At 41.4% G+C, this 23277-nt stretch overlaps 1 protein-coding gene across 3 annotated transcripts; it reads right to left on the reverse strand.

Annotated features, from left to right (window-relative positions):
* Nucleotides 1-501: 501 nt before the first annotated feature.
* LOC134340783 (uncharacterized) lies at nt 502-11833 on the reverse strand. 3 transcript variants are annotated; one of them, XM_063038295.1, is made up of 4 exons: nt 11700-11833; nt 11054-11108; nt 9138-9358; nt 502-2745 (listed from the first exon to the last, which is right to left on the reverse strand). In XM_063038295.1, exons 1-4 carry the CDS (start codon nt 11718-11720, stop codon nt 2431-2433), a joined length of 612 nt encoding a protein of 203 aa, XP_062894365.1. In that variant the 5' UTR covers nt 11721-11833; the 3' UTR covers nt 502-2430. The 3 variants fall into 3 exon arrangements, 2 of the variants coding, with proteins under 2 accessions (XP_062894365.1, XP_062894364.1); XR_010016634.1 differs by having other exon boundaries at nt 503-2745; nt 11687-11821; XM_063038294.1 differs by lacking the exons at nt 11054-11108; nt 11700-11833 and adding an exon at nt 10813-10924 and having other exon boundaries at nt 503-2745.
* Between the last annotated feature and the right edge of the window lie 11444 nt (nt 11834-23277).

The following is a 23277-nucleotide window of genomic DNA, read 5'->3' on the forward strand; positions in this document are numbered from 1 at the left end:
CTTCATAATACTGTTTGCTTTGTGGATGCAGCGTGTGGTGTTAATGTCTGTAATGGCGGGAAGAGAGACCCCGATGATCTTCTCAGCTGACCTCACTATCCACTGCAGGGTCTTGCGATCCGAGATGGTGCAATTTCCGAACCAGGCAGTGATGCAGCTGCTCAGGATGCTCTCAATACAACCTCTGTAGAATGTGGTGAGGATGGGGGTGGGTGATGGACTTTTCTCAGCCTTCGCAGAAAGTTCTGCGAAGAACTTTCAAAAGAGAATTGGATATATGCTTAAGAACAAAAACGTTGCAGATGGTGGAGGTAGATCAGTGGACTGGATCAAACGAGATACCTCTATTAGAGAGCAGCTTCAAACACAACAGAAAGAATGCAGAGACATATATTGTCTGAGTTTCCCAAACCTGATTTTTATGACTGTGTGAACATACAGTTGTGTTTGATTGATCACTCAAGCATAGCATATGATTTGTATATTTTTTTATTTTTCTATATTCATAAAAAATGTTTATTTTCAAAACATCAAAATAATGGTTCAGTGGTATTTCTGTTCTACAGAAGCATAAGAATTTCATTTCCAGGAGACACTACAACATATGAACTACAAAGAAAAAGACAATCTAGGCATTTAAAATGCATAGTCAAATGGAAAACTAAAGTTCTGATTCATCTGAACAAAAACTATTCCCATATTGACATATTGCCCCAGCGTGTGAGATTAAACAACTAAGCACTCACCAGCTCACCAGAAACAGAAATACACCACTTCTAATAAAGCTGAAATTGTGAAGTGTGTCAAAGGAGTTGGTTGCAAGAAAGCAGCCCTTCACCAATGAAAATTTGGTTAACTGCGCAAGCATCAACAGGAATACATCATTCCTCTTTCCTTCCCACTCATTCCCAACGATTCAGTTTCCAACCTGATGTGCAGTTTGTGTTAGTTGTCATTGTTCAATTGAATAACTCATGAGTTTGACCAGATCTGAACAAAGATTGTAAAGGTAAAATCGTAGGAAAAGAATATCAAGCCTACTGACCTACAGATAGTAGTAAATGATACAAATGAAGCAATCCAGAGGAGTGTACTAAGGTTGCGTCGACCAATCTGTTCTCCTCTACTCACATATGGCCATTGGAAATCAATTTGTAGCAAATTGCAGTCTTAATTCACTAATGAATGTAACTATAGCATCAGGCCACTCTTCATTGACTGCAGCTCAGCATTCAATACTATCATCCCCTCAGAACTAGTCATTACGCTCCAAGACCTGGGCCTCAATACCTCCTTGTACAACTGGATCCTGGATTTCCTCACTTGCAGACCCCAGTCAGTTCAGATTGGCAACAACATCTCCTCTACAATCTCCATCAGCACAGGTTCACCATAAGGCTGTGTGCTTAGCTCCCTGCTTGATGGCTCTGGGCCTGTACTCACTGGAATTCAGAAGAATGAGGGGTCACCTCATTGAAATCTATTGAATGGTGAAAGGTCTTGATAGAGTGGATATGGAGAGGATGGTTCCTATGGTGGGAGGATCTAAAATCAGTGGACACAGCCTCAGAATAGAGGGCTGTCCTTTTAGAATGAAGATGAGGAGAAATTTATTTAGCCAAAGGGTGTTGAATCTGTGGAATCCTTTACCACAGGCAGCTGTGGAAGCCAATTCTTAATGTATATTTAAGGCAGAGGTTGATAGATGTTTGATTGGCCAGGGCATGAAGGGATAAGTGGGGTGAGGGGAGCCAGGAGATTGGGGCTGGGAGGAAAAATAGATCAGCCATGATGAAATGGTAGAGCAGACACGATGGGCCAAATGTCTTAATTCTGTTTCTATATCTTATGGCTTTTTGATCTAGATTTAACCAAATTCTGTTTGGATTCTGGTTCAGATGGTGCCTGACCTGCTGAGTTTCTCCAGCACTTTGTGTGTGTTTATCTAGTGATTAGTAAAGATGTAGGCCAAAAAGCCCAGGTTCTATTCTCAGCAGAGTAGACCTTACTCCTCATCTCAGTGCCCTTGATGTAACATCAGATACTTCAGAAAAATATTCAGCTATTTCACCTCCCCACCCCCCAATCTGTATGTAGGTATTGGTAATGACCATATATCCAAGCAAGTTCAGTCTAACAAAAACACACATAGTGAGTAAACCATAAGCATGGCATATAGAGTGACTAGCACATGGTACTAAGCCCAGCAAAAACGCATTATAATTGGATAGAAAGGGGAAAAAATCCAGAGAAAATTAATGAAAAAAGTGAGAGCTGTAGTGATCCGAGTGTTCTGGATTTGGACATCTTTCCTTGCTGGCTTTACAACATTGGTGAAGAGAAACTATGCTCATTCAAACAATCAAATTTTTTTTTTTTACAGGTGTATGAGGAAGAAAATATGTTCTCAAAGCATGCTCTAGAATTATTTCAATAGTCCAAACATTCATTTAGATTTCCTCTCCAAATATCCTCTGTGAGCAATCCAGTTGAATAGTCTTTGTACTCTGGAAAGGACCCGTTTTCAGACACAGGGCCCATTTCCATGTTGTCTGGCACGTAGGAAAATATAGAACAGATGGCTGATGTGCAGCTGTAGTGTTGGTGAGTGAAATACTCTTCAGAAGCTGGATAAAAGGACTTGGGTTCCAAGTGTGAAGATGGACAGAAGTCTTGGGCAGACAATGCAACATGCTGGCTAGAATATTCATAATCCACTGAAGCATATGCAGGAGATCCTGAAATCTAAGAAGAGAACAGGACAATTATACATGTGTACTTTCTAAGGGGTGTTCTCAAGCCCCATTCTAAGATTTGGTTGGATTGGGGAATAAAATTGACATTTTCCTTGTACTTTCCTTGTAGCTTAGCTTTCCTATCCTTGCTTGTAATTTTATATAATCTCCTACACTGCCTATAAAAAGCATTCACCTTGGAAGTTTTCATGTTTTATTGTTTTACAGCATTGAATCACAGTGGATTTAATTTGGCTTTTTTTGACACTGATCAACAGAAAAGGACTCTTTTGTGTCAAAGTGAAAACAGTTCTCTACAAAGTGATCTAAATTAATTACGAATATAAAACACAAAATAATTGATTGCCCAAGTATTCACCCCCCCCCTTTAATATGACACACCAAATCATCACTGATGCAGCCACCTGGTTTGAGAGAACACATAATTAGTTAAATTGAGATCTGTTTTTGGAGACCTGTGTGCAGTCAAGTTGTTTCAATTGATTGTAGTACAAATACACCTGTATCTGGAAGATCTAACAGGTGAGTTAGTATCCTGGCAAAAACTACACCATAAAGACAAAAGAACACTCCAAGCAACTCCACAAAAAAGGTTATTGAAAAACACAAGTCAAGGGGGTGGATAAAAGAAAATTTACAAGTCACTGAATATCCCTCGGAGTACGTCATCAAGTCAGTCATCAAGAAATGGAAAGAATATGGCACAGCTGTAAATCTGCCTAGAACAGGCTGTCCTCAAAAACTGTGTGACCGTGCAAGAAGGGGTCTAGTGGGGGAGGCCACCTGGTGTCGTTTGACGACTCTGGAGGAGTTCCAAGCTTCAGTGGCTGAGATGGGAGAGACTGCGCATACAACTACTGTTGCCCGGGTGCTTCACCAGTCTCAGCTTTGTGGGAGAATGGCAAAGAGAAAGCCACTGTTGAAAAAATACTCACATGAAATCTCAGCTAGAGTTCCAGAAGGCATGTAGGAGACTCTGAAGTCAGCTGGATGAAGGTCTTATGGTCTGATGAAACCAAATTTGAGCTTTATGGTCATCAGACTAAATACTATGTTTGGCATAAGCCGAACACTGCACCTCATCAAAAACACACCATCCCTACCGTGAAGCATGGTGGTGGCTGCATCAAGCTGTGGGGATGCTTCACTGCAGCAGGCCCTGGAAGGCTTGTGAGGGTAGAGAGTAAAATGAATGCAGCAAAATACAGGGAAATCCTGGAGGAAAACCTGATGCAGTCTGCAAGAGAACTGCAACTTGGGAGAAGATTTGTTTCCCAGCAAGACAATGACCCCAAGCATAAGGACAGAGCCACATGGAATGACTCAAAAACAGCAAAGTTAATGTCCTGGAGTGGTCAAGTCAGAGTCGAGACCTCAATCCAATTGAGAATTTGTGGCTGTACTTGAAAAGGGCTGTTCACTCATGATCCCCATGCAATCTGACAGAGCTTGAGCAGTTTTGTAAAGAAGAATGGGGGAAAATTGCAGTGTCCGGATATGCAAAGCTGATAGAGACCTATCCACACAGACCCAACGCTGTAATTGCTGCCAAAGGTGCATCTATTAGCTACCAACTTGAAGGGAGTGAATACTTTTACAATCAATTATTTTGCGTTTTATATTTGCAATTTAGATCACTTTGTAGAGATCTGTTTTCACTTTGACACTGTTGATCAGTGTCAAAAAAGCCAAAGTAAATCCATTGTGATTCAATATTGTAAAACAATAAAACATGAAAACTTCCAAGGGGGGTGAATACTTTTTATAGGCACTGTGTATAAATATAATTGTTCAGTGAATTTTCCAGCAATTATGGTACAGATTTTTCTGTATTTTTTTCTAGAGAAGCTTCTTAGTTTTTCTGTAGCACTTAAACCTGGTGATTTTATAGGTTAATTGTTATCACTGGAAGTTTGTTATCTCTGCTCTGAGTATAAAGCAACCACAGCTGTTTTTTCCTCTTTTTTTCTTTGTTTTCTTGGCTCCTCTTTCTTTGCTTGTTTGTAACTTTTAATAAAATGGCCATAAGCAACAAGTTTTATGGATCATTCTTGACTTCCTAAGAACCTCTGGATCACAGAAGCATCAGAATTCAACATAAGTTCAGCTGCTTTACAGCGCAGTACCAATTTTATTATATCCTTCGTTATATGGAGCCCTTACTCATTCCTCAAATAGAAAAGAAAAACATTATGCAAAGTTTTAGTGGAGTTTGTGGAAAAGTGGAGTATGTGGTAAAGTGGGTGAGTGGGTGAGCGGAGCAGTGACTGCTGGGTCAACAGGACATATCCAGTTCAACGTTCGTCTTTTAGCAACTGACCTCAGAATAAACAAACTAATCAGGCATATTAATTTATGAAGTTATTTACAATATCTCAAGGAAGTGCTAGGAGTTAGTTAACCACTGGTCAGGTTTAATATGCAATTATTAACTTAAAACTTTTTAGAAACATAGAAAACCTAAAGCACAATACAGGCCCTTCAGCCCACAAAGTTGTGCTGAACATATCCCTACCTTAGAAATTACGAGGCTTACCCATAGGCCTCTATTTTTCTAAGCTCCATGTACCTATCCAAAAGTTTCTTAAAAGACCCTATCGTATCCGCCTCCACCACTGCCACCAGCAGCCAATTCCACACACTCACCACTCTCTGCGTAAAAAACTTACCTCTGACATCTCCTCTGTACCTACTCCCCAGCACCTTAAACCTGTGTCCTCTTGTGGCAACCATTTCAGCCCTAGGAAAAAGCCTCTGACTATCCACAAGATTAATGCCTCTCATTATCTTATACACCTCTATCAGGTCACCTCTCATCCTCCGTCGCTCCAAGGAGAAAAGGCCGAGTTCACTCAACCTGCTTTCATAAGGCATGCTCTCCAATCCAGGCAACGTCCTTGTAAATCTCCTCTGCACCCTTTCTATGGTTTCCACATCCTTCCTGTAGTGAGGCGACCAGAACTGAGCACAGTACTCCAAGTGGGGTCTGGCCAGGGTCCTATATAGCTGCAACATTACCTCTCGGCTCCTAAATTCAATTCCACGATTGATGAAGGCCAATACACTGTACGCCTTCTTAACCACAGAGTCAACCTGCGCAGCTGCTTTGAGTGTCCTATGGACTCGGTCCCCAAGATCCCTCTGATCCTCCACACTGCAAAGAGTCTTACCATTAAGACTATATTCTGCCATCATATTTGACCGACCAAAATGAACCACTTCACACTTATCTGGGTTGAACTCTATCTGCCACTTCTCAGCCCACTTTTGCATCCTATTGATGTCCCGCTGTAACCTCTGACAGCCCTCCATCCTATCCACAGCACCTCCAAACTTTGTCATCAGCAAACTTACTAACCCATCCTTCCACTTCCTCATCCAGGTCATTTATAAAAATCATGAAGAGAAGGGGTCCCAGAACAGATCCCTGAGGCACACCACTAGTCACCGACCTCCATGCAGAATATGACCCGTCTACAGCCACTCTTTGCCTTCTGTGGGTAAGCCAGTTCTGGATCCACAAAACAATGTCCCCTTGGATCCTATGCCTCTTTACTTTCTCAACAAGCCTTGCATGGGGTACCTTATCAAATGCCTTGCTGAAATCCATATACACTACATCTACTGCTCTACCCTCATCAATGTGTTTAGTCACATCCTAGGCTAGTACATATTTGTACAATCTTTACTAGACTTGTTCTGGTAAGAATGAGTTACAAATTTCTGGACCGGTATGCAATCCTCTTTGAATCCTCTTTGGCTGCAGGGGAGGTGCCAGAGGACTGGGGAATGGTAAATGTAGTTCCCTTGTTTAAAAAAGGTAATAGGGAGAATCCTGGGAACTATAGATCGCTGAGTCTTATGTTGGTGGTCTGCAAACTATTGGAAAGGATTCTTAAGAATAGCATCTACGAGCACTTGGAGAAGTACAGTCTACTCAAGGATAGTCAACATGGCTTTGTGAAGGGAAGTTCGTGCCCCACAAGCCGAAATGAGTTTTTTGAAGAGGTAACAAAAGAAATTGATGAAGGTAGGGTGGTAGATGTGGTCTACATGGATTTTAGCAAGGTATTTGACAAGGTCACCCACGAGAGACTCATTCAGGAAGTCATGAGGCATGGGATCAGTGGAACCTTGGCTGTTTCGATAAAAAAATTGGCTTACAGGAAGAAAGCAGAGGGTAGTAGTGGAAGGAAAGTATTCTGCCTGGAGATCGGTGACTAGTGGAGTGCCGCAAGGATCTGTCCTGGGACCCCTGCTCTTTGTGATTTTTATAAATGACCTGGATGAAGAGGCGGAAGGATGAGTGAGTAAGTTTGCGGATGACACGAAGATTGGAGGAGTTGTGGATGGAGCTGTAGGTTGTCGACGGTTACAAGAGGATATAGACAGGATGCAGAGTTTGGCAGAAAAGTGGCAGATGAAGTGATGCATTTTGGAAGGACAAACCAGAAGGCTGAGTACAGGGTTAATGGTCGGTTACTTAAGAGTGTGGATGAACAGAGGGACCTTGAGGTTCAAGTCCATACATCCCTCAAGGTCGCTGCACAGGTTGATAGGGTAGTTAAGAAGGCCTATGGGATGCTAGGTTTCATTAATAGGGAGATTGGGTTCAAGAGTAGAGAGGTCATGTTGCAAATCTACAAATCTCTGGTGAGACCACACTTAGAGTATTGTGCTCAGTTCTGATCACCTCATTATAGGAAGGATGTGGAAGCTATGGAGAGGGTGCAGAGGAGATTGACCAGGATGTTGCCTGGATTGGAAAACAAATCTTATGACGCAAGCGTGTGCAAGCAAGGAGGCCTACAAACCTGACTCAATTACACCAGTTCTGTCTGGAAGAATGGAACAAAATTCCAGCAACTTATTGTGAGAAGATTGTGGAAGGCGACCCAAAACTTTTGACCCAAGTTAAACAATTTAAAGACAATGCTACCAAATACTAACAAGGTGTATGTAAACTTCTGACCCACTGGGAAAGTGATGAAATAAATAAAAGCTGAAATAAATCATTCTCTCTACTATTATTCTGACATTTCACATTCTTAAAATAGTGATCCTAACTGACCTAAGACAAGAAATATTTTCTAGGATTAAATGTCAGGAATTGTGAAAAACTGAGTTTAAATGTATTTAGCTAAGGTGTATGTAAACTTCTGACTTCAACTGTCTATACAACAGGACAGTCAATATAACATAGAAATACAGTTGTATCAGCATGAATTAATCAGTCTGATAGCCTGGTGGAAGAAGCTGTCCCGGAGCTTGTTGGTTCTGGCTTTTATGCTGTGGTAACGTTTCCCAGATGGTAGCAGCTGGAACAGTTTGTGCTTGGGGTGTCTCAGGTCCCCAATGATCCTTCGGGCCCTTTTTACACACCTGTCTTTGTAAATGTCCTGATTAGTGGGAAGTTCACATTTACAGATGCACTGGGCTGTCTGCACCACTCTCTGCAGAGTCCTGTGATTGATGGAAGTACAGTTCCCATACCAGGCAGTGATGCAGCCAGTCAGGATGCTCTCAATTGTGACCTTGTAGAAAGTTCTTAGGATTTGGGGGACCATATCAAACTTTCTCAACCGTCTGAGGAGAAGGAGGTGCTGTTGTGCCTATTTCACCACACGGCTGGTGTGTACAGACCACGTGAGATCCTCAGTGATGTTTATGCTGAGGAATTTAAAGCTGTTCACCCTCTCAACCCCAGATGCATTGATGTCCATTGGGGTTAGCCTGTCTCCATTCCTCCTGTAATCCACAACCAGCTCCTTTGTTTTTGTGACATTGAGAGAGAGGTTGTTTTCTTGACACCACTGTGTCAGAGAGATGACTTCTTCCCTGTAGGCTGCCTTGTTGTTATTTGAAATTAGGCCAATCAATATAGTATTGTCAGCAAATTTAATTAGCAGATTGGAGCTGTGGGTGATGACATAGTCATGGGTATACAGGGCGTGAAGGAGGGGTCTTAGGACACAGCCCTGAGGGGCTCCTGTGCTGAAGCCAAATCATTAAGAGTATTCAATAAGCAACTGGATATTTTCCCTCAAGACTAGAGAGATGATGACTGGATATGGGGAGAGGGTTGCAATAGATATTTAATTTGGATAATCTGTTTCTATTACTTCTATTTTTGTTTCAATGTTGTCCTATAATGTTTCTATATTTCTGTGATTAAGATCCCAGGTTTCGGAGTTCAAGCTCATATACACGACTGGGTTTCGTTAATGAATGATTAAGTTTGAGGAATTGGAGATTCTTGGTTCGATGAAATGCCCGTATAGAAATAATTTTACAGGAAATGGTAGAATCATTGTGCATAATGTCGACAAGTCATTCCAAGTGCGGTGGAACGGCAAAGAGCGATAGGACAGGTTGACTTACCACAGCTGAGTGATTGTAGTGGGCTGGTGTCTGGTAATTGACTGGGGGGCTGCACAGACTGGAATTGTACGGGTTGTAAGAGTTTTCAGCGCAGAGGTCAGGCGGGCATGCCTCGTAGATCTCGTCATAGAAGATCGGGTTCAGGCCGTTCTCTGGGAACTGGTGGCTCTCATAAAAACTGGATTCACAACCGTTAGATGGAGGGTAAGCATACTGGGGAGCTGGAAAAATCAAAAGCAGAGGATGAGTTAGCAACATTTTCTTCTTGGCTTCCCAACGTTGAATTACATGTTCGCAATTACAGGTTTGTTTATGTGTTGATGAAGGTGGATGGATTTATTTCAAGTTTATGGTTAAAACGGTCTTTCCCTTTCCCGAGGTGCAATGTGATCAAATAAATGTACAAACACTGCGAAGTGGAAATAATGTCAGAAAAAGTGTTTTTGGAAAATATATTGTACCGTGTTGAAGACTGGGCGCAAGCCACACTGGACAAGAAAGTGGAATTCTTTTGAACAGAGTAGAAAGTTCTTTTTCTAATTTGGCGTTTGCTTTATAACGTGATATAATGTTCGCTCTGCACAGTGTCGTGGGTGCACGTTGGCAGCTTAGGAGAGCCTCAGTATCTGGAACTGTTTGTATTTGCGATGGATTTCAGTTTGACGACTGTGGCAGCATCGTAATGGCGCTCTGAATTAACCACTTCCTTCCAGTCCTCGCATTCAGGGAGTCATAATGGCTCTTTAATGGAACCTGGTAACTTTAAAACTCTTCCAGAGGAGATATAATTTGCTTTTGGTTCAAATGGATTTCAAATTGGGCTTGTTCATTTTTCTTTGCGTTGTAACAAAGGTCGCTAGGATATGCTGAGCCCAGGACAAATAATTACCGTACTTAAGAAGTTTAAAACAAAACCTTTAAAGCTCAATCAAGCCAGGCAGCATCTGTAGGGAGAAGGTTGGAACAATGCCACCTCATCAGGTCCGATTAAAGATCATTGACCTGAAGTTCTGTTTCTTTTTGCATAGATGCTGTCTGGTCTTCCACTTCCATCTATTAACTTCAGAATTACAACATCAGGGATTCTTTGCGTTTGTATTGCTTGAATCAGGACGAAATCACTTAAACTCTCCAGTTCTGGCGTCGTTCCTTGGTCAATACCTCCGAAAAAATAGACAAGACCCTCCTAATCAAGTGCCCCTTAAGATAGTTTTCAACGTAGCGGTTATCACTGATACTTCCCGAGTTACAGCCAATAAAAACAAGACAGCACGTGGCTCGCCATTAATTACGCTTCATACCGCTACTTTCTGAATAAAAGATACTTTTTTTTAAAAGAGGGAGATTTTTGCTTTTTTTAAATTCTTGGGTCGACCACACTGCTCCGAGGTAGGACTGGCAGTGCTGAATGTTTTAAAATCCAGGGGTGGGTTACCCTAAGTAATGAATAGACAGACAGGTGAACAAGGTCTGCGAAACACGCGTTAGCTCGCTCGCTCGGTTCTCATTAAGAGGTGAAATATGAGAGTCTTGAAGAGGAGCATTCATCAGAGGATCGCCTCCTGTCTGCTATCAGCAAATAAGAGGCACCGTCCGCCAACAGCGGAGATGCAATTATCACGGGATAGATAGAACGCTTAAACCGTGCCTTCGGGTCTGCAGTTTAGACGGCAACCTTTAAATGGAGTCATCCTTTGATGGTGAGAGCAGTGGATGGCGGAGCGACCCCAGTGTCTGATTCGTTCCAATCCCTTCATCTGCATTCCATTCTCCCACTGATTGGTGGATTAACTGATTTATGCGCTGTCTGTGCTTTAACATTAAAGGCGAGAAGGCGATTTCTCTAAAGGTTGCAGGGTGAATCTTTTGACCCTCTTGGAGAGATGAATGCTGTTTCTTGGGTGCCATATACTGACCTGAATACGAGGGAACGACTGGTTCAGCGACCTGTGGATTGTTGCCTGCGGTAAGCTGCAAATAAGAAAACGGAGGTGGTCTTTAGACAAATTCTAACTAACGTAGCAACAAAAACAGCCAGCAGCAGGCTACATTCAGTTATCTTGTACTAATATCAGTCAATGCATTCGAACTTAATTTCATTTCATATCTGCGCGAGGTTGCTGGGCAAAAGCATTTGCGTCCAGATTTAAGTGTGGACATTGATTAGACCGTTTTTGTTATTGTTTTCGAAACGAGACACTCATTTCTAGATGATTAACCAAGTGCCTCCCTTGCAGAATGTACAAGTAGTAAATTATGGTAGCGTTTAGGTTTAGATAGAAGTTTTTAATGAGGTCCAGATAGACCTGAGCGTGAAAGTCACAGTACTTGATACTTTTCAGAGAACTACGCTTCCCTAAATTGTTAAATGGACACGTGATTTAAATTCAAACCTTCCTGGATCGGATTTGCATTACATCATCCCTGCCCAGCACCTGATGCAAGATTACTCGTGGTCTTTTTCTATTGAATTTAGCTGGGTAGTGGGAGTTTAATTGTGGTAATAATTCAAAAGTGCCTGCTTCATATCTTATCAAAATTCGAGTTACTTGACTACATTACGATGCTGCGGTGATCTGCCATCGTAGGTTTGAAATAATGGCTGAATCTTGCCGTCGGATGGAGTCCGGTTGATGTTTTACAGAGATGCAGTGAAAGACGGCCTTGCGCTTGGCAAAATAAATTGTATATTTGAGTAATTTTGCGTCTCAGACATGACAGCGGTATTAGAGGTGAAACCGACTGGATTTGTCAGAAACAGGTTTGGAGTCTGGCAGAGATCTGGCTCAATCTCCGGCCTGGTAGTGGAAGGTAATTGCGCGTTTCCAAGCATTAATTCGGCCGACTTTATAACCCTTCCCTGGCGGAAGATAGCAGCGGGCGTCGGCGTAAATCTGATAAGCACTGTGTGAGGGCGGTGTGTGGATTCGACAGCCAACTGAATTAGAGTCAGGTTTAGTATCACTGACATATGTCGTGAAATGTCTTTGTGACGGGAGTACATAAATTACTCTAAATTAGAGTAAGAAGGTATTTTTAAAAGTACAAAAAGAGAGCAGAATAGAGAGTGTTCACGGGATTCGTGGGCCGTTCAGTAATCTGACGGCAGAAGGGAAGAAACTGTTCCTAACATGTGAAGTGCTTCTCGTTAAGCTCCCTGACGGTAGAAATAAAAGGCCGTGTGCCAAATGGCGAGGCTCCTTCATAGATGCCATCTTGTTTTTTGAGGTATCGCCTTTTGGAGGTGTCCTCAACGCTGGCGAGGCTGGTGCCCATGATGGAGCTGGCTGAGTTTATAACTTTCTGCAGCTTTTTTCTGACTCTGTGGAGTGGCCCCTCCGTACTAGACAGTGATGCAATCTGTTAGAATGCTCTCCGCAATACATCTGTAGAAATTTGCTCGAGTCTTTGGTGACATAACAAGTCTCTTCAAACTCCTAGTGAAACATAGCTGCTGTCGTGCTTTCTTTGTAATTGCATCAATATGTTGGGCCCAGGATAGATCATCAGAGATGTTGACACACAGGAACTTGAAACTGCTCACCCTTTCCACTATTGAGCCCTCGATGAGAACTGATATGTGTTCCCTTGACTTTTACTTCCTGAAGTCCACAATCAATTGTTACACCACTCAACCAGCTGATCTATCTCTGCATGCCACCTTCTCACCATCTCAGATCCTGCTAGCAACGGTTGTGTCACTGGCAAATTTATAGTGATTGAGCTGTGCCCAGCCACAGAGTTATGGTGCAGAGAGAGTACAGCAGTGGGCTAAGCACACATCCTCCAGGTGTGCCTGTGTTGACTGTCAGTGAGGAGGAGATGATATTACCAATCCACACTGATGAGGTTACTGACCCTCAAATTCTGTTTATTATGCAGTGTTTGGGAAATAACCCCTCCCCATCTTTCTCCATTTTGAGAGCAAGAAATGGGTTAACACCAAGTCCAAGTTCACTCTTCAGTGAAACGTGTCCCTTATTTCTCTCTTCACAGATGCTGCCTGACCTGCTGTGTTTCCACTGTTTTCTATTTTATTTCAGGTTTCCAGCTTCTGCAGTGCTGAACTTTGATTTTCTACCCTTAAATCATTTTGAGTTCCTTTTCAGAAAAGTTATTTCTAAATACATAATTGCATTTTGACATGCATGAGCAATTGCTGTAATACCTGGAAATAGCATGCATGATTTCAAACCGTATCTATAGTACAAAGTTGATCCTTATTTAGTGTACTGAAAAGAGGGCCAAGCAAGGGTGAAAAAGATTGTGTAAAGATCCAAGGAGTCCATCCTGGGATGTGGATGATTTCAACTTTGTTTAGTGAACTGTTTTTTATGGATGGAGACAGGATAACCCTACGGTCACATGAGTACTAAGATCCATTCATAGTGCAGGTCCCAGTTTTTGAACACCTCACTGACAGAAGTAAATACCAATTTTCAAATAGGTACTTTAGTCAGTGGTTATCATTTGGCAACCACTGTATGTCTTTTTGGGCAGTGTGATACACACTCCAGACAGAGCTGAGTATTGCTGGTCACAAACAAGAGAAAATCTGCAGATGCTGGAAATCCAAGCCCCACACAGACAGACAGACACACACAGACAGACAGACACACACAATGCTGGAGGAAATCAGCAGGCCAGGCAGCATCTAGGAAAAGACTGCAGTTGACGTTCTCTTTTCCTGGATGCTGCCTGACCTGATGAGTGCCTCCAGCGTTTTGTGTGTGTTTGTTGAGTGTTGCTGGTGATGGTGCAGTACATGGAAGTTGGTGTCAGTGCAGCTTGAGAAATGTGTGTTTGGCCTCTGGAGGACAGTTTCACACCTGGCAATTTCTCCTAACATTGGGTATGAGTATTATTCATCTGACAGCGCATACTTAAATTACAAGTGTGGTGAGATCAATGAGAAGTATACAGATTTCATTTGATTTATGCAGCTCACACAGTTGTGTAAGTTACATTGTGAATCAAACAGATATGAAGGTGGGATGAAGAGGGAACGTTAACTTCAGTGGCCTGGAGAGTTGGAACAACAAGTTCAATGTTACAATGTTAACATTTTAAAAATGCAAATGCTAAACACTGTGAACCAATGCTCGAATCTCCTCAGATTTTTTTTTACAGAAACTAATCTGATGTTTCAGATTTGCCCTACTTCTGGTAGGTTACATTATCTAATTTTACTTTGCAATTATATAAAAATATAGATTGTGTTTGTTAGTAACAAACAAGATGCTGGAGGAACACAGTATTTCGGGGAACATCTGTGGACGGAAATGAACATGATGTTTTGGGATGAGACCCTTCAAAGTTAAGGTAAATTTATTATCAAAGTACCTATATGTTACCATTTACTAACTTGGGATTCATTTTCTTACAGGCAGTCACAGAAACATAAAGAAATAGAATTTTAAAAAAAGAACTATACATATAACAAGCACTGACAACCAATCTGCAAAAGAAGATGAACTGTGTGTGTGTGTATAAAAAATACTGAGAACACGAATTGTAAAGTGTCTTTTGAAAGTAAGACTGTAAGTTGTAGAATCATTTCAGGATTGAGGTGAGTGAAGTTATCCATGCTGGTTCAAGAGCCTGATGGTTGTATGGTAGTGACTATTCCTGAACCTGTTGGTGTGGGATCTAAGGTTCCATACTTCCGTCCTGATGGTAGTAACGAGAAGAGAGCACAGCCTGGACCTGAAATGTTGACAGTCCATTTCCCTCCACTCATATGCTGCCTAACCCGCAGTACCTTCAGCTTTGTTCGTGCTTGTCGTGTCTTTTCAGAACCCCTCCAAAGCACTTTACAGACACTTATTGTCAGACAATTTACTTCTAACAAGCAATAATGACCAGACCATTTGTTCTTTTTGGGGATGTTGAGAAAGGGATTGGAAGTCATTGGAGGTGAAATAAAATTTGCAAGGACAAGAGCCTTGGAGCCTTTTATGCCTACTTACAAGGGGAACAATTTAATTTTTCATTTAAAGCACAGCAGTTCTGAGTTAAGTACTGGACTGGACAATAGCCTAAATTACTGCACTCAAATCTTTGGAACAGAGCTTAAAGCCAGAACCTTCCTGTTCATGTGTTCAAGTTCAGTTTATTTTCATTCAATTGTACATGTGTATACTGCCAAATGAAACAATGTCCCTCTGGACCAAGGTGCATAACACAGTATGTATAACACATACACATAAAATAATAACACAATGCATAAAGCATGGTTTGACCAACTGAACTGTAACTGACACTTTCATAGCTTGACACTAGAAAGTGTCATACTCTGAAATTCAGAAGCTCTAATGTTTAATCTTAAAATGCTTGTGAACATATTGATCAAGACAAGGCTGGCTAGGCCAACAATTTCCTCACATTTAAGATTCTAGTTTTGGTTTTCAGGATGGATCTGCAGAAAGTCTGGCCCATCAACAGCAATGTGGTTAATTTAGTGAAGTACTCCCCGATGCTTCACAAAATGGATGTCATGAGCACTATGTGTGAAACCAAGACTGAAATGAGACCACCTCCAGGGACACTCATTCTATTGTGGAATCAAGGTGAGATTACTCTTTTTGTGTTAGCAAGTTTTTGCTGTTTTTACTTCTTTGTTCTTGAGATTGGAGATGATATAACATCAAACTAAGCCCAAGTGACTGGTCTAGTTGGTTTGTTTTGGATTTGCATTCTCTTCGCCGCCGCCCCCCCCCCCCCGCCAATTGTATGGATGAAAATCTGAACTGGGATTAGCACTAAGGGAATATCGCACTGCTGGTAGCACCAAGTTTCTGCTAAAGTAAGACTCTGTCAGCTCTCAATGCATGTGAACAAGTGTGTGAAGAACAGTATGGGCTTGTCTCCAGTATATATGACACATAAGTAAATCCACTATGCCAGATCATCCGTAATATCAAATTGTGGGAACTAGCTATGCACTAATGAACTATATTGCTCCCAGTACTGCATTTCAGAAATCCTACATTATCACTCGTGCATTAAAGAAAGCTAAATATATCTCAATTATCAAATACCCCAATTGTAATGAAATGTCTTGCTTGCATCAAACTCAGAGTAAACAATATACATGGTAATAATGAGTACAGCAATTAATACAGTGATGAGTGAGTGTCTGCCTGCAATGCACTTTCAAAGTGAATTTATTATCAAAGAATGGGTATGTCACCATGTACTACCTTGAACACAGGCTGGGTTTGAGGAAGTTAGGGATGGGGATAATGTAATAAATTGAATTCGCTCAGGATCAAATATCCATTGAACACTGGCAAAGGAGGAAATAAACATGCTCATCTTTGACAATGTGCTGTTGAAATACTTCACAGATTTATGTCAGGTACAATTGAAGTTACTTGCAGACCAAGTCTTACAAGTTGTACTAGACTATGTTCAAATATCTTGTAGGTAACATCAGAAATTAATGCAATTTTGATACTGATACTCTATTACAAATTCAAGCTAGTTACAACATGTTTGAAGGTTGCATATTTGTATGCTCTCTGTGGAATTCGAGGACTGCAGAATGAACCTGAAAATACAACAGTATCTCTTAATGTCATCATTTTGACTAGCTATTTGATGGATTATTTGCAGAATTTATTTGTGATCTTTGCTTTTCTGGGCAAAAAAAAATGCAGTTAAGAGCACAGAAGGAAAGTCAATAAATTACAAATCAATGCGATAATGAAGGGATACGCCTGGTGGCCAGTTTATAAAGTTCCTCCTGTACCTAATAAAGTGGCCACTGAGTGTACGTTCATGGTCTTCTGCGACTGTAGCCCATCCACTTCAAGGTTTGACATGTTGTGCATTCAGAGATGCTCTTCTGCACACCACTGTTGTAATGTGTGGTTATTTGAGTTACTGTCACCTTCCCATCGGCTTGAACCAGTCTGGCCTCTCTCAATAACAAGGTGTTTTCACCCACAGAACTGTCACTCACTGGATTTTTTTTTTTCACACTATTCTCTAGAGACTGTTATGTGTGAAAATCCCAGGAGATCAGCAGTTTCTGAGATACTCAAACCACCCTGTCTGGCACCGACAATCATTCCACAGTCAATGTCACTTGGATCACATTTCTTCCCCATTCTGATGCTTGGTCTGAACAACAAATAAACCTCTTGACCTTGTCTGCATACTTTATGCAGTGAGTTGCTGCTACATGATTGATTGATTAGATATTTGCATTAACAAGCAGGTGCCCTAATAAAGTCACTGAATGTAAAGTGGCTATTTCTGGTCTCTTGAAAAGTCTCTGTCAGTTCCAGAGTCAACACGTTCTGAAACACAGTCCCATTCCATCAGTTTGTACACAGAAATCTAGACTAATGTGCCAACATGTGTTGCTCCCTCTAAGATGCCATCTCTTAAATGGGAATGGTAAACGAGTTCATATCCACCCACTCAGGTTATGGGCTTCCAGATTTTTTTTGCCACCATTTCAGAAATTAAAAGCAATCATTATTACCTTTCCACCTTGGTCAATGTTTAATATTCAATGACAAAAAAAACAATTTAGCTCACACCATTGTTGGTATTTTTAGGAACTTGCTATATACCAATTGGTTATAACATTTCATACTACTGTGACTTCATCACTCAAAGAGTGTGACATCTTTTGTAAAGACGTGACATGGTCAAATTCAGATCCATTTATTAATCACATTAAAATTGATACATATAGAGAAATAAGTTGTTTGTGACACTAAGGGTGTGCTGGAGGCAGCCCGCACGTATCGCTGCATATTCTAGTGCTAACGTAGTATGTTCAGTGTTTGACAGAACAACTCAACCAATAACAACAACAACAGCAACAAAGTAACAACAGCCAACCAAGCCCTTTACCACCTTCTCAGCCACCCACACATTTAGACAGTCTTGAACCCCAGAACAGGCCATTCTGGGTCTCCAGTAGATTCATTTCATTAAAAACCATCCTTCTCCACACACCCTTCCACTTAACATGTGCTATCCTGAAGTCTGCAAAGGCAGATTTTGGAAATGTTGGTACCAGTTCTGTTCAAAGTTTCATGGTCATCGGGTTGTCCTAAATAATGACCAGGACAACACGGATGTGTGTGTCTAGATTATTGCGATAAGTATAAAATTAAACCATGTTTTGGTAATTGTGATTATGAAGAACTCTATCATCTAACATTTTGAGCGCATTGCAGCCAAAAGAACAATTTTATAAATTCAGCTTTGATGCTTACTGGAGAGACACGTGCAAAAATGCACCACAATTTCAGCATTAATCATCTTATAGATTATTTCAGATGATCCCCATCAATGTAGTTTCATGTTAATGGTAGAGAATTACAATGTTTCCCAGAGCTGAAACATTCCGGAATGCAGTGGAAGATGCCGACATTGCCTCAAACTTGTTAAAATTTGACTAAGAAATTTATGCCATGCAACACCACTGAGTGGAAGTTTACATTTCAGAGTGTAACAAGTTTGTATTCAAACACCAGTGAATTATTTAAGGCAACATAAAATAAAAGTACAATTTTATGGGAGGGCTAAAGAATTGGGGTATACTGTATGTATGCAAATATGACAAGACAGGTTCAAAAATGCAAATCACTGTTTTGGATACAGCTACAGTAATGTGTCCCTTTCTGGGCTCCATGTATCAGGAAGGATGTTAGGGGGTGTGGATTATGAAGGAGATTTGCCAGAATAATGTCAGGATGATGCTGTGGGCTTCATTTGGGTGGAGAGATTGGAGAAAGTGAGATTATCCTCATTCAAGGAAGTCAGGGAAAGGTTTTACTGAAATACTCAAATTATTGTAAGTACAATAACCATGAAGCATTTTTTTTCCTCTGGCAGGTTAGATAAGCACAGATTTAATGTACTTGGCACATGTACTGAACTTGGAGAGGTTTTGTGCAGCAGGCTGTTGGGATCTGGAATGCACTTGCAGGAAAAGCCCAGTGGAAGCAAATCCACTGTAAAATTTCCAAAGCAAATTGGATATACACTAGAAAATGAAAATAAAAACATACAAGTAACAAAAAGGCAGGGGAATGGTCTAGTACGGACGTAATGGACCAGATGATCTTTTTCACTATAGGTTTCCTTGAGCCCGAAAACCTGCTCTACTATTCCATAAACTGTGCTGATTGGACAATAGCCTCAGCTCCACTTAACAACCCATTTTCTGAGAGAAGCATTTCTTCCTCATCTGTTTTTAATCCATGACCTGAAGTATGCCTGTTCTAAATTCATCCATGAGGGGAAACATTCTGTCAGCATCTACCTATCCAGACCCCTCAATCTCCTGCTTTCATAAGAATATCCTTAATTGTTCTGAAATCCAAAACAAATGGGTCCAACATGCTTAATCCTCCTTAAGAAACCTTGCAGGTTTGAACCTTGTTGAAACTTTTTGAACTGACACCCCAGCTTAATGGAAGCAAAAATGTATGCAGGCCTCCAAGTGTGATCTTAACAGTTGCAAAACTTCTCTATGCTTATACTCCACCTCCTTAGCAAGGAAGGCTAATATTCTACTTGGCTTCATACTAATCTGTTATAAGACATAGGAACAGAATTCTGCCATTCTGCCCATTGAGTCTGCTCTGTCATCCCATCATGGCTGATTTATTTTACCCCTCAACCCCAGTCTCCTGCCTTCACCCTGTAACCTTTGACACCCTGACTAATCAAGAACCATCAACCTCTGCTTTAAATATACACAGTGACTTGGCCTCCACAGCAAATACCACAGATTCACAATCCTTTGGCAAAAGAAATTCCTCCTCATCGCTGTTCTGTGGACGGCCCTTATTCTGAGGCCGCACCCTCATGTGAAGGGTTTGTATTGAAGGCACCCAATAGTATTCTGTATTTTTCTTCTCCAAATAAACCATATTCTTTTCTAATCACTCCATTAAGGTGGATACCTTCTCATTTCCCCATATTCCACTCGTAAAATTTTTGCTCGCTCACTTAACCTACTGAAGTCACTTTGCAAGGTCTTGGTGTTCTCCTCGCCTACCTTGCACCTGCCTTTATGTTATCAAGATATTTTGCTACAACAGACCCAATCCCTTCTGCTAGGCACCGCTGTGCTTAGCGTCACTTTATGGACATGCAATCCATTTATTTATATAAGCTATTTTGTGTATTTAAATTTATTGTGATTTTTTTTTTTATTGTGTTCATTATCTTTTGTGTGTTTTTTTGGGCTACATCAGATCTGGAGTAACGATTATTTTCTTCTTTATGCTTGTGCACTGGAAATGACATTAAATAATCTTGATGATAAGATGGCGCTCAACTAATGGCAAAGTTTTGCAGACAGCTCACAAAACTGCTAGATGCTCTAGTAGATATACTTCTGAACTGCAATTGCTGTGGTCTGCAGCCTGTAATTTCCCTTTTAAGGATGTACTTTTGAACCAACTAAATGATTTGCTGCTTTGGCAACCTCCTGGGGGATTCGACTTTCGTGTGTGCAGGTATGGCCAGGACAGCCATCACTGGGGGTGGATGCTGCTTCCAGACCTGGTTGACTCCGTTACTCTGTGCAAGAATAAAATTGTCGAAGGTGAGAGCAGAAAATGAACAGGTATACGGTGATGTCTGCCTGTGTTTGACCAACCTTCCACTTTTCTTGCCACTGCCGTCAGGCAGGAGATGCCAGAGGCTTGGGTGCCATGCCGCCAGGTTGGGGAGTAGTTGTTGGCACCTCAGTGCTGAACTGGCTCTGCAGCTGTGGACTCATTTTGGGGACTCTTGCAGCTTGTGTTCCATGTGGCTTTGTTTACTTTTTTTTACTATTTGCGCTATTTGATCAAGGCATCAAGGCCAAGGGCAAAAGATGGACTGATGTTCAGCTCACTACAGTGTGAAATTTTCTTGCTTCAGCGCTGAACTGGCTCTGTGGCTGTGGACTCTGCAGTTAATGCTCTGTGTGTGATTTCTGGACTTTTTTATTGTTTGCACATTGAGTGTTTGGTCTTTGGGTGTTTTTTCATGGGTTCTATTACGTCTCTTTGTTTTGTGGCTGCCTGCAAGAAGATGAATCTCAAGGTTGTATAATGTATACATACTTTGATAATGAGCTTTGAATTTTGAATAAAGCAGACTGACAATAGTCGAGATTCCATCACTGATACCTGTGATATCTCTCAAGTCAGTTGCCATGCTCACCATTCCTCTATTTATCCTGATATTGCTTCCAATGTCATGAGCTTATAGCTAGTTAGAATATAGCACTAAGCCTTCCAGAACCAAGTGTAATGTAACTGAAACAAAAACACAGTTATGTTGCACCTTTCATGATCGCTAGATTTCAGATGAAGATTAGCGTTATTTGTCACATTTACTTCAAAACCTTGAAGTGCTTCCACACCTCTGGCGCCAACATTGCATGACTGCAACTCAGCAACCCTGTGGGGAGAGCCCCATGCGGTCATGGGGAGAATGCGCAAACTCCATAAAGGCGAACCCTGATCGCGACACTGCCATGCCACCACACTCAGAATACATCCAATCAGGCGTGTTAGATTAATGACCAATGCAGTGTAGGCAACGTGGAACATACCACAGTCCTCTAGACTGCAACGTGATGTTGGTTGAGGGGTAAAAATTAACTAGAAAGTATGTTCCTTCCCTTCCCAATCCAGAGATTGAAGCACAGTAGTCTGCACTGATACTCTAGGGCAATGGTGGGAGGTAGCATGTACAGCTAGCAAGTGACTTTGGACAAAATGTTAAACTGAATATGGACATAGCACATAGTGTCATACATGGAAACAAGCCCTTTGGACCAGTTGGTCCATGTTGTACCAACTGTATTGCCCAGTTATCTGGTCCCATCTGCCCATGCGTGTCCCACAGTCCTGTAAACCTCTCCTAACCATGGACTTTGTCTAGATGTCTTTTAAATGTTGCTAATGTGATGGCCTCAAACACTAATTCTGGTAGTTCTTTCCAAATATACACCACCATTTGTGTGAGGAAGCTGCTTTTGATGTCCCTTTTAAATCTCTTGCTCCTATCTAGAATCTTTTGCTCTTAGCACCTCCTCCATGGGAAAATGACTATGCTTTTACCCTGTCAGTGCCCCTCATGATCGTGTATATCTCTATCAGTTCACCCCTCGATCTCCTATGTTCCAGGGGGGTAAAAAGCCCTAGTCTACCCCTCTTTGTAACTCGAGCCCCCAAGATCAGGCAACATCTTGGTAAATCTTTTCTGACCCTTTCTAGTTTAATGACATCTTTCCTATAACAGGGTGACCAACATGTACGCAACATGTGCAGTCCCACCAACATCTTGTATAAGCATAACATACCTTCCCAACTCCTGTACTCAGTGCATTGACTAATGAAGGCCGGTGACAAACACCACCTTTACTATTCAGCGAACAATGTGCTTGCAATCTAGGTTCCTCTGTTCTATAACACTCACCAGGGCTCTAACATTTACCTTGGTTTGAACTCCCAAAATGCAGTGCTTGGCCTTAATCTGGATTGAAAACCATTTGCCATTTCTCAGCCCACACACTGTACCTTGCTGATCAAGATCCCCCTGAAATTTTTCATAATCTTTGACACTATCTCCAACACCACCTATTTTAGTATTATCCACAAAATTGCTAGCCATGCCTTGTATATTCACATCCAAATTATTGATATAAATTACAGATTTCCAATTATATCAGTAGTCCAATAAAAGAACACACACGCCATAATTCCAAAGCAGAATACTGGGGGGAGTCTCCCCTGTGTTTGACCAATACTTAGTCTTCAATAGGTATCACTAAAGTGCCACCTGATCATTATCAATTGTTGTTTGTAGGACCATGCTATGCACACAACACTGCATTTTATTCACTGCTAAAGTGACTGTCCTTCAAAAATAATTCTTACTGATTGTAATAAAGCTTAGCATGCTGAAAGTTAAAGTCTGTGCCGAGCCTTATCGACTCATCAGGCCAGTGCTTATGCCAGTTTCCGTGGCGTGAAGCGACTGAGAGTATAAGACTCCTCCCGGATAGGACGCCAGTCTATCATGAGGTTAGCCCCCAGCATTTCGCCGGTATCCATTCTCAGCTGGGTGGACTGGAGCAGTGTGTGGTTAAGTGCCTTGCTCAAAG

Source organism: Mobula hypostoma, chromosome X2, assembly GCF_963921235.1.
Source record: "Mobula hypostoma chromosome X2, sMobHyp1.1, whole genome shotgun sequence".
In the NCBI taxonomy this organism is placed as follows: Eukaryota; Metazoa; Chordata; class Chondrichthyes; order Myliobatiformes; family Myliobatidae; genus Mobula; species Mobula hypostoma.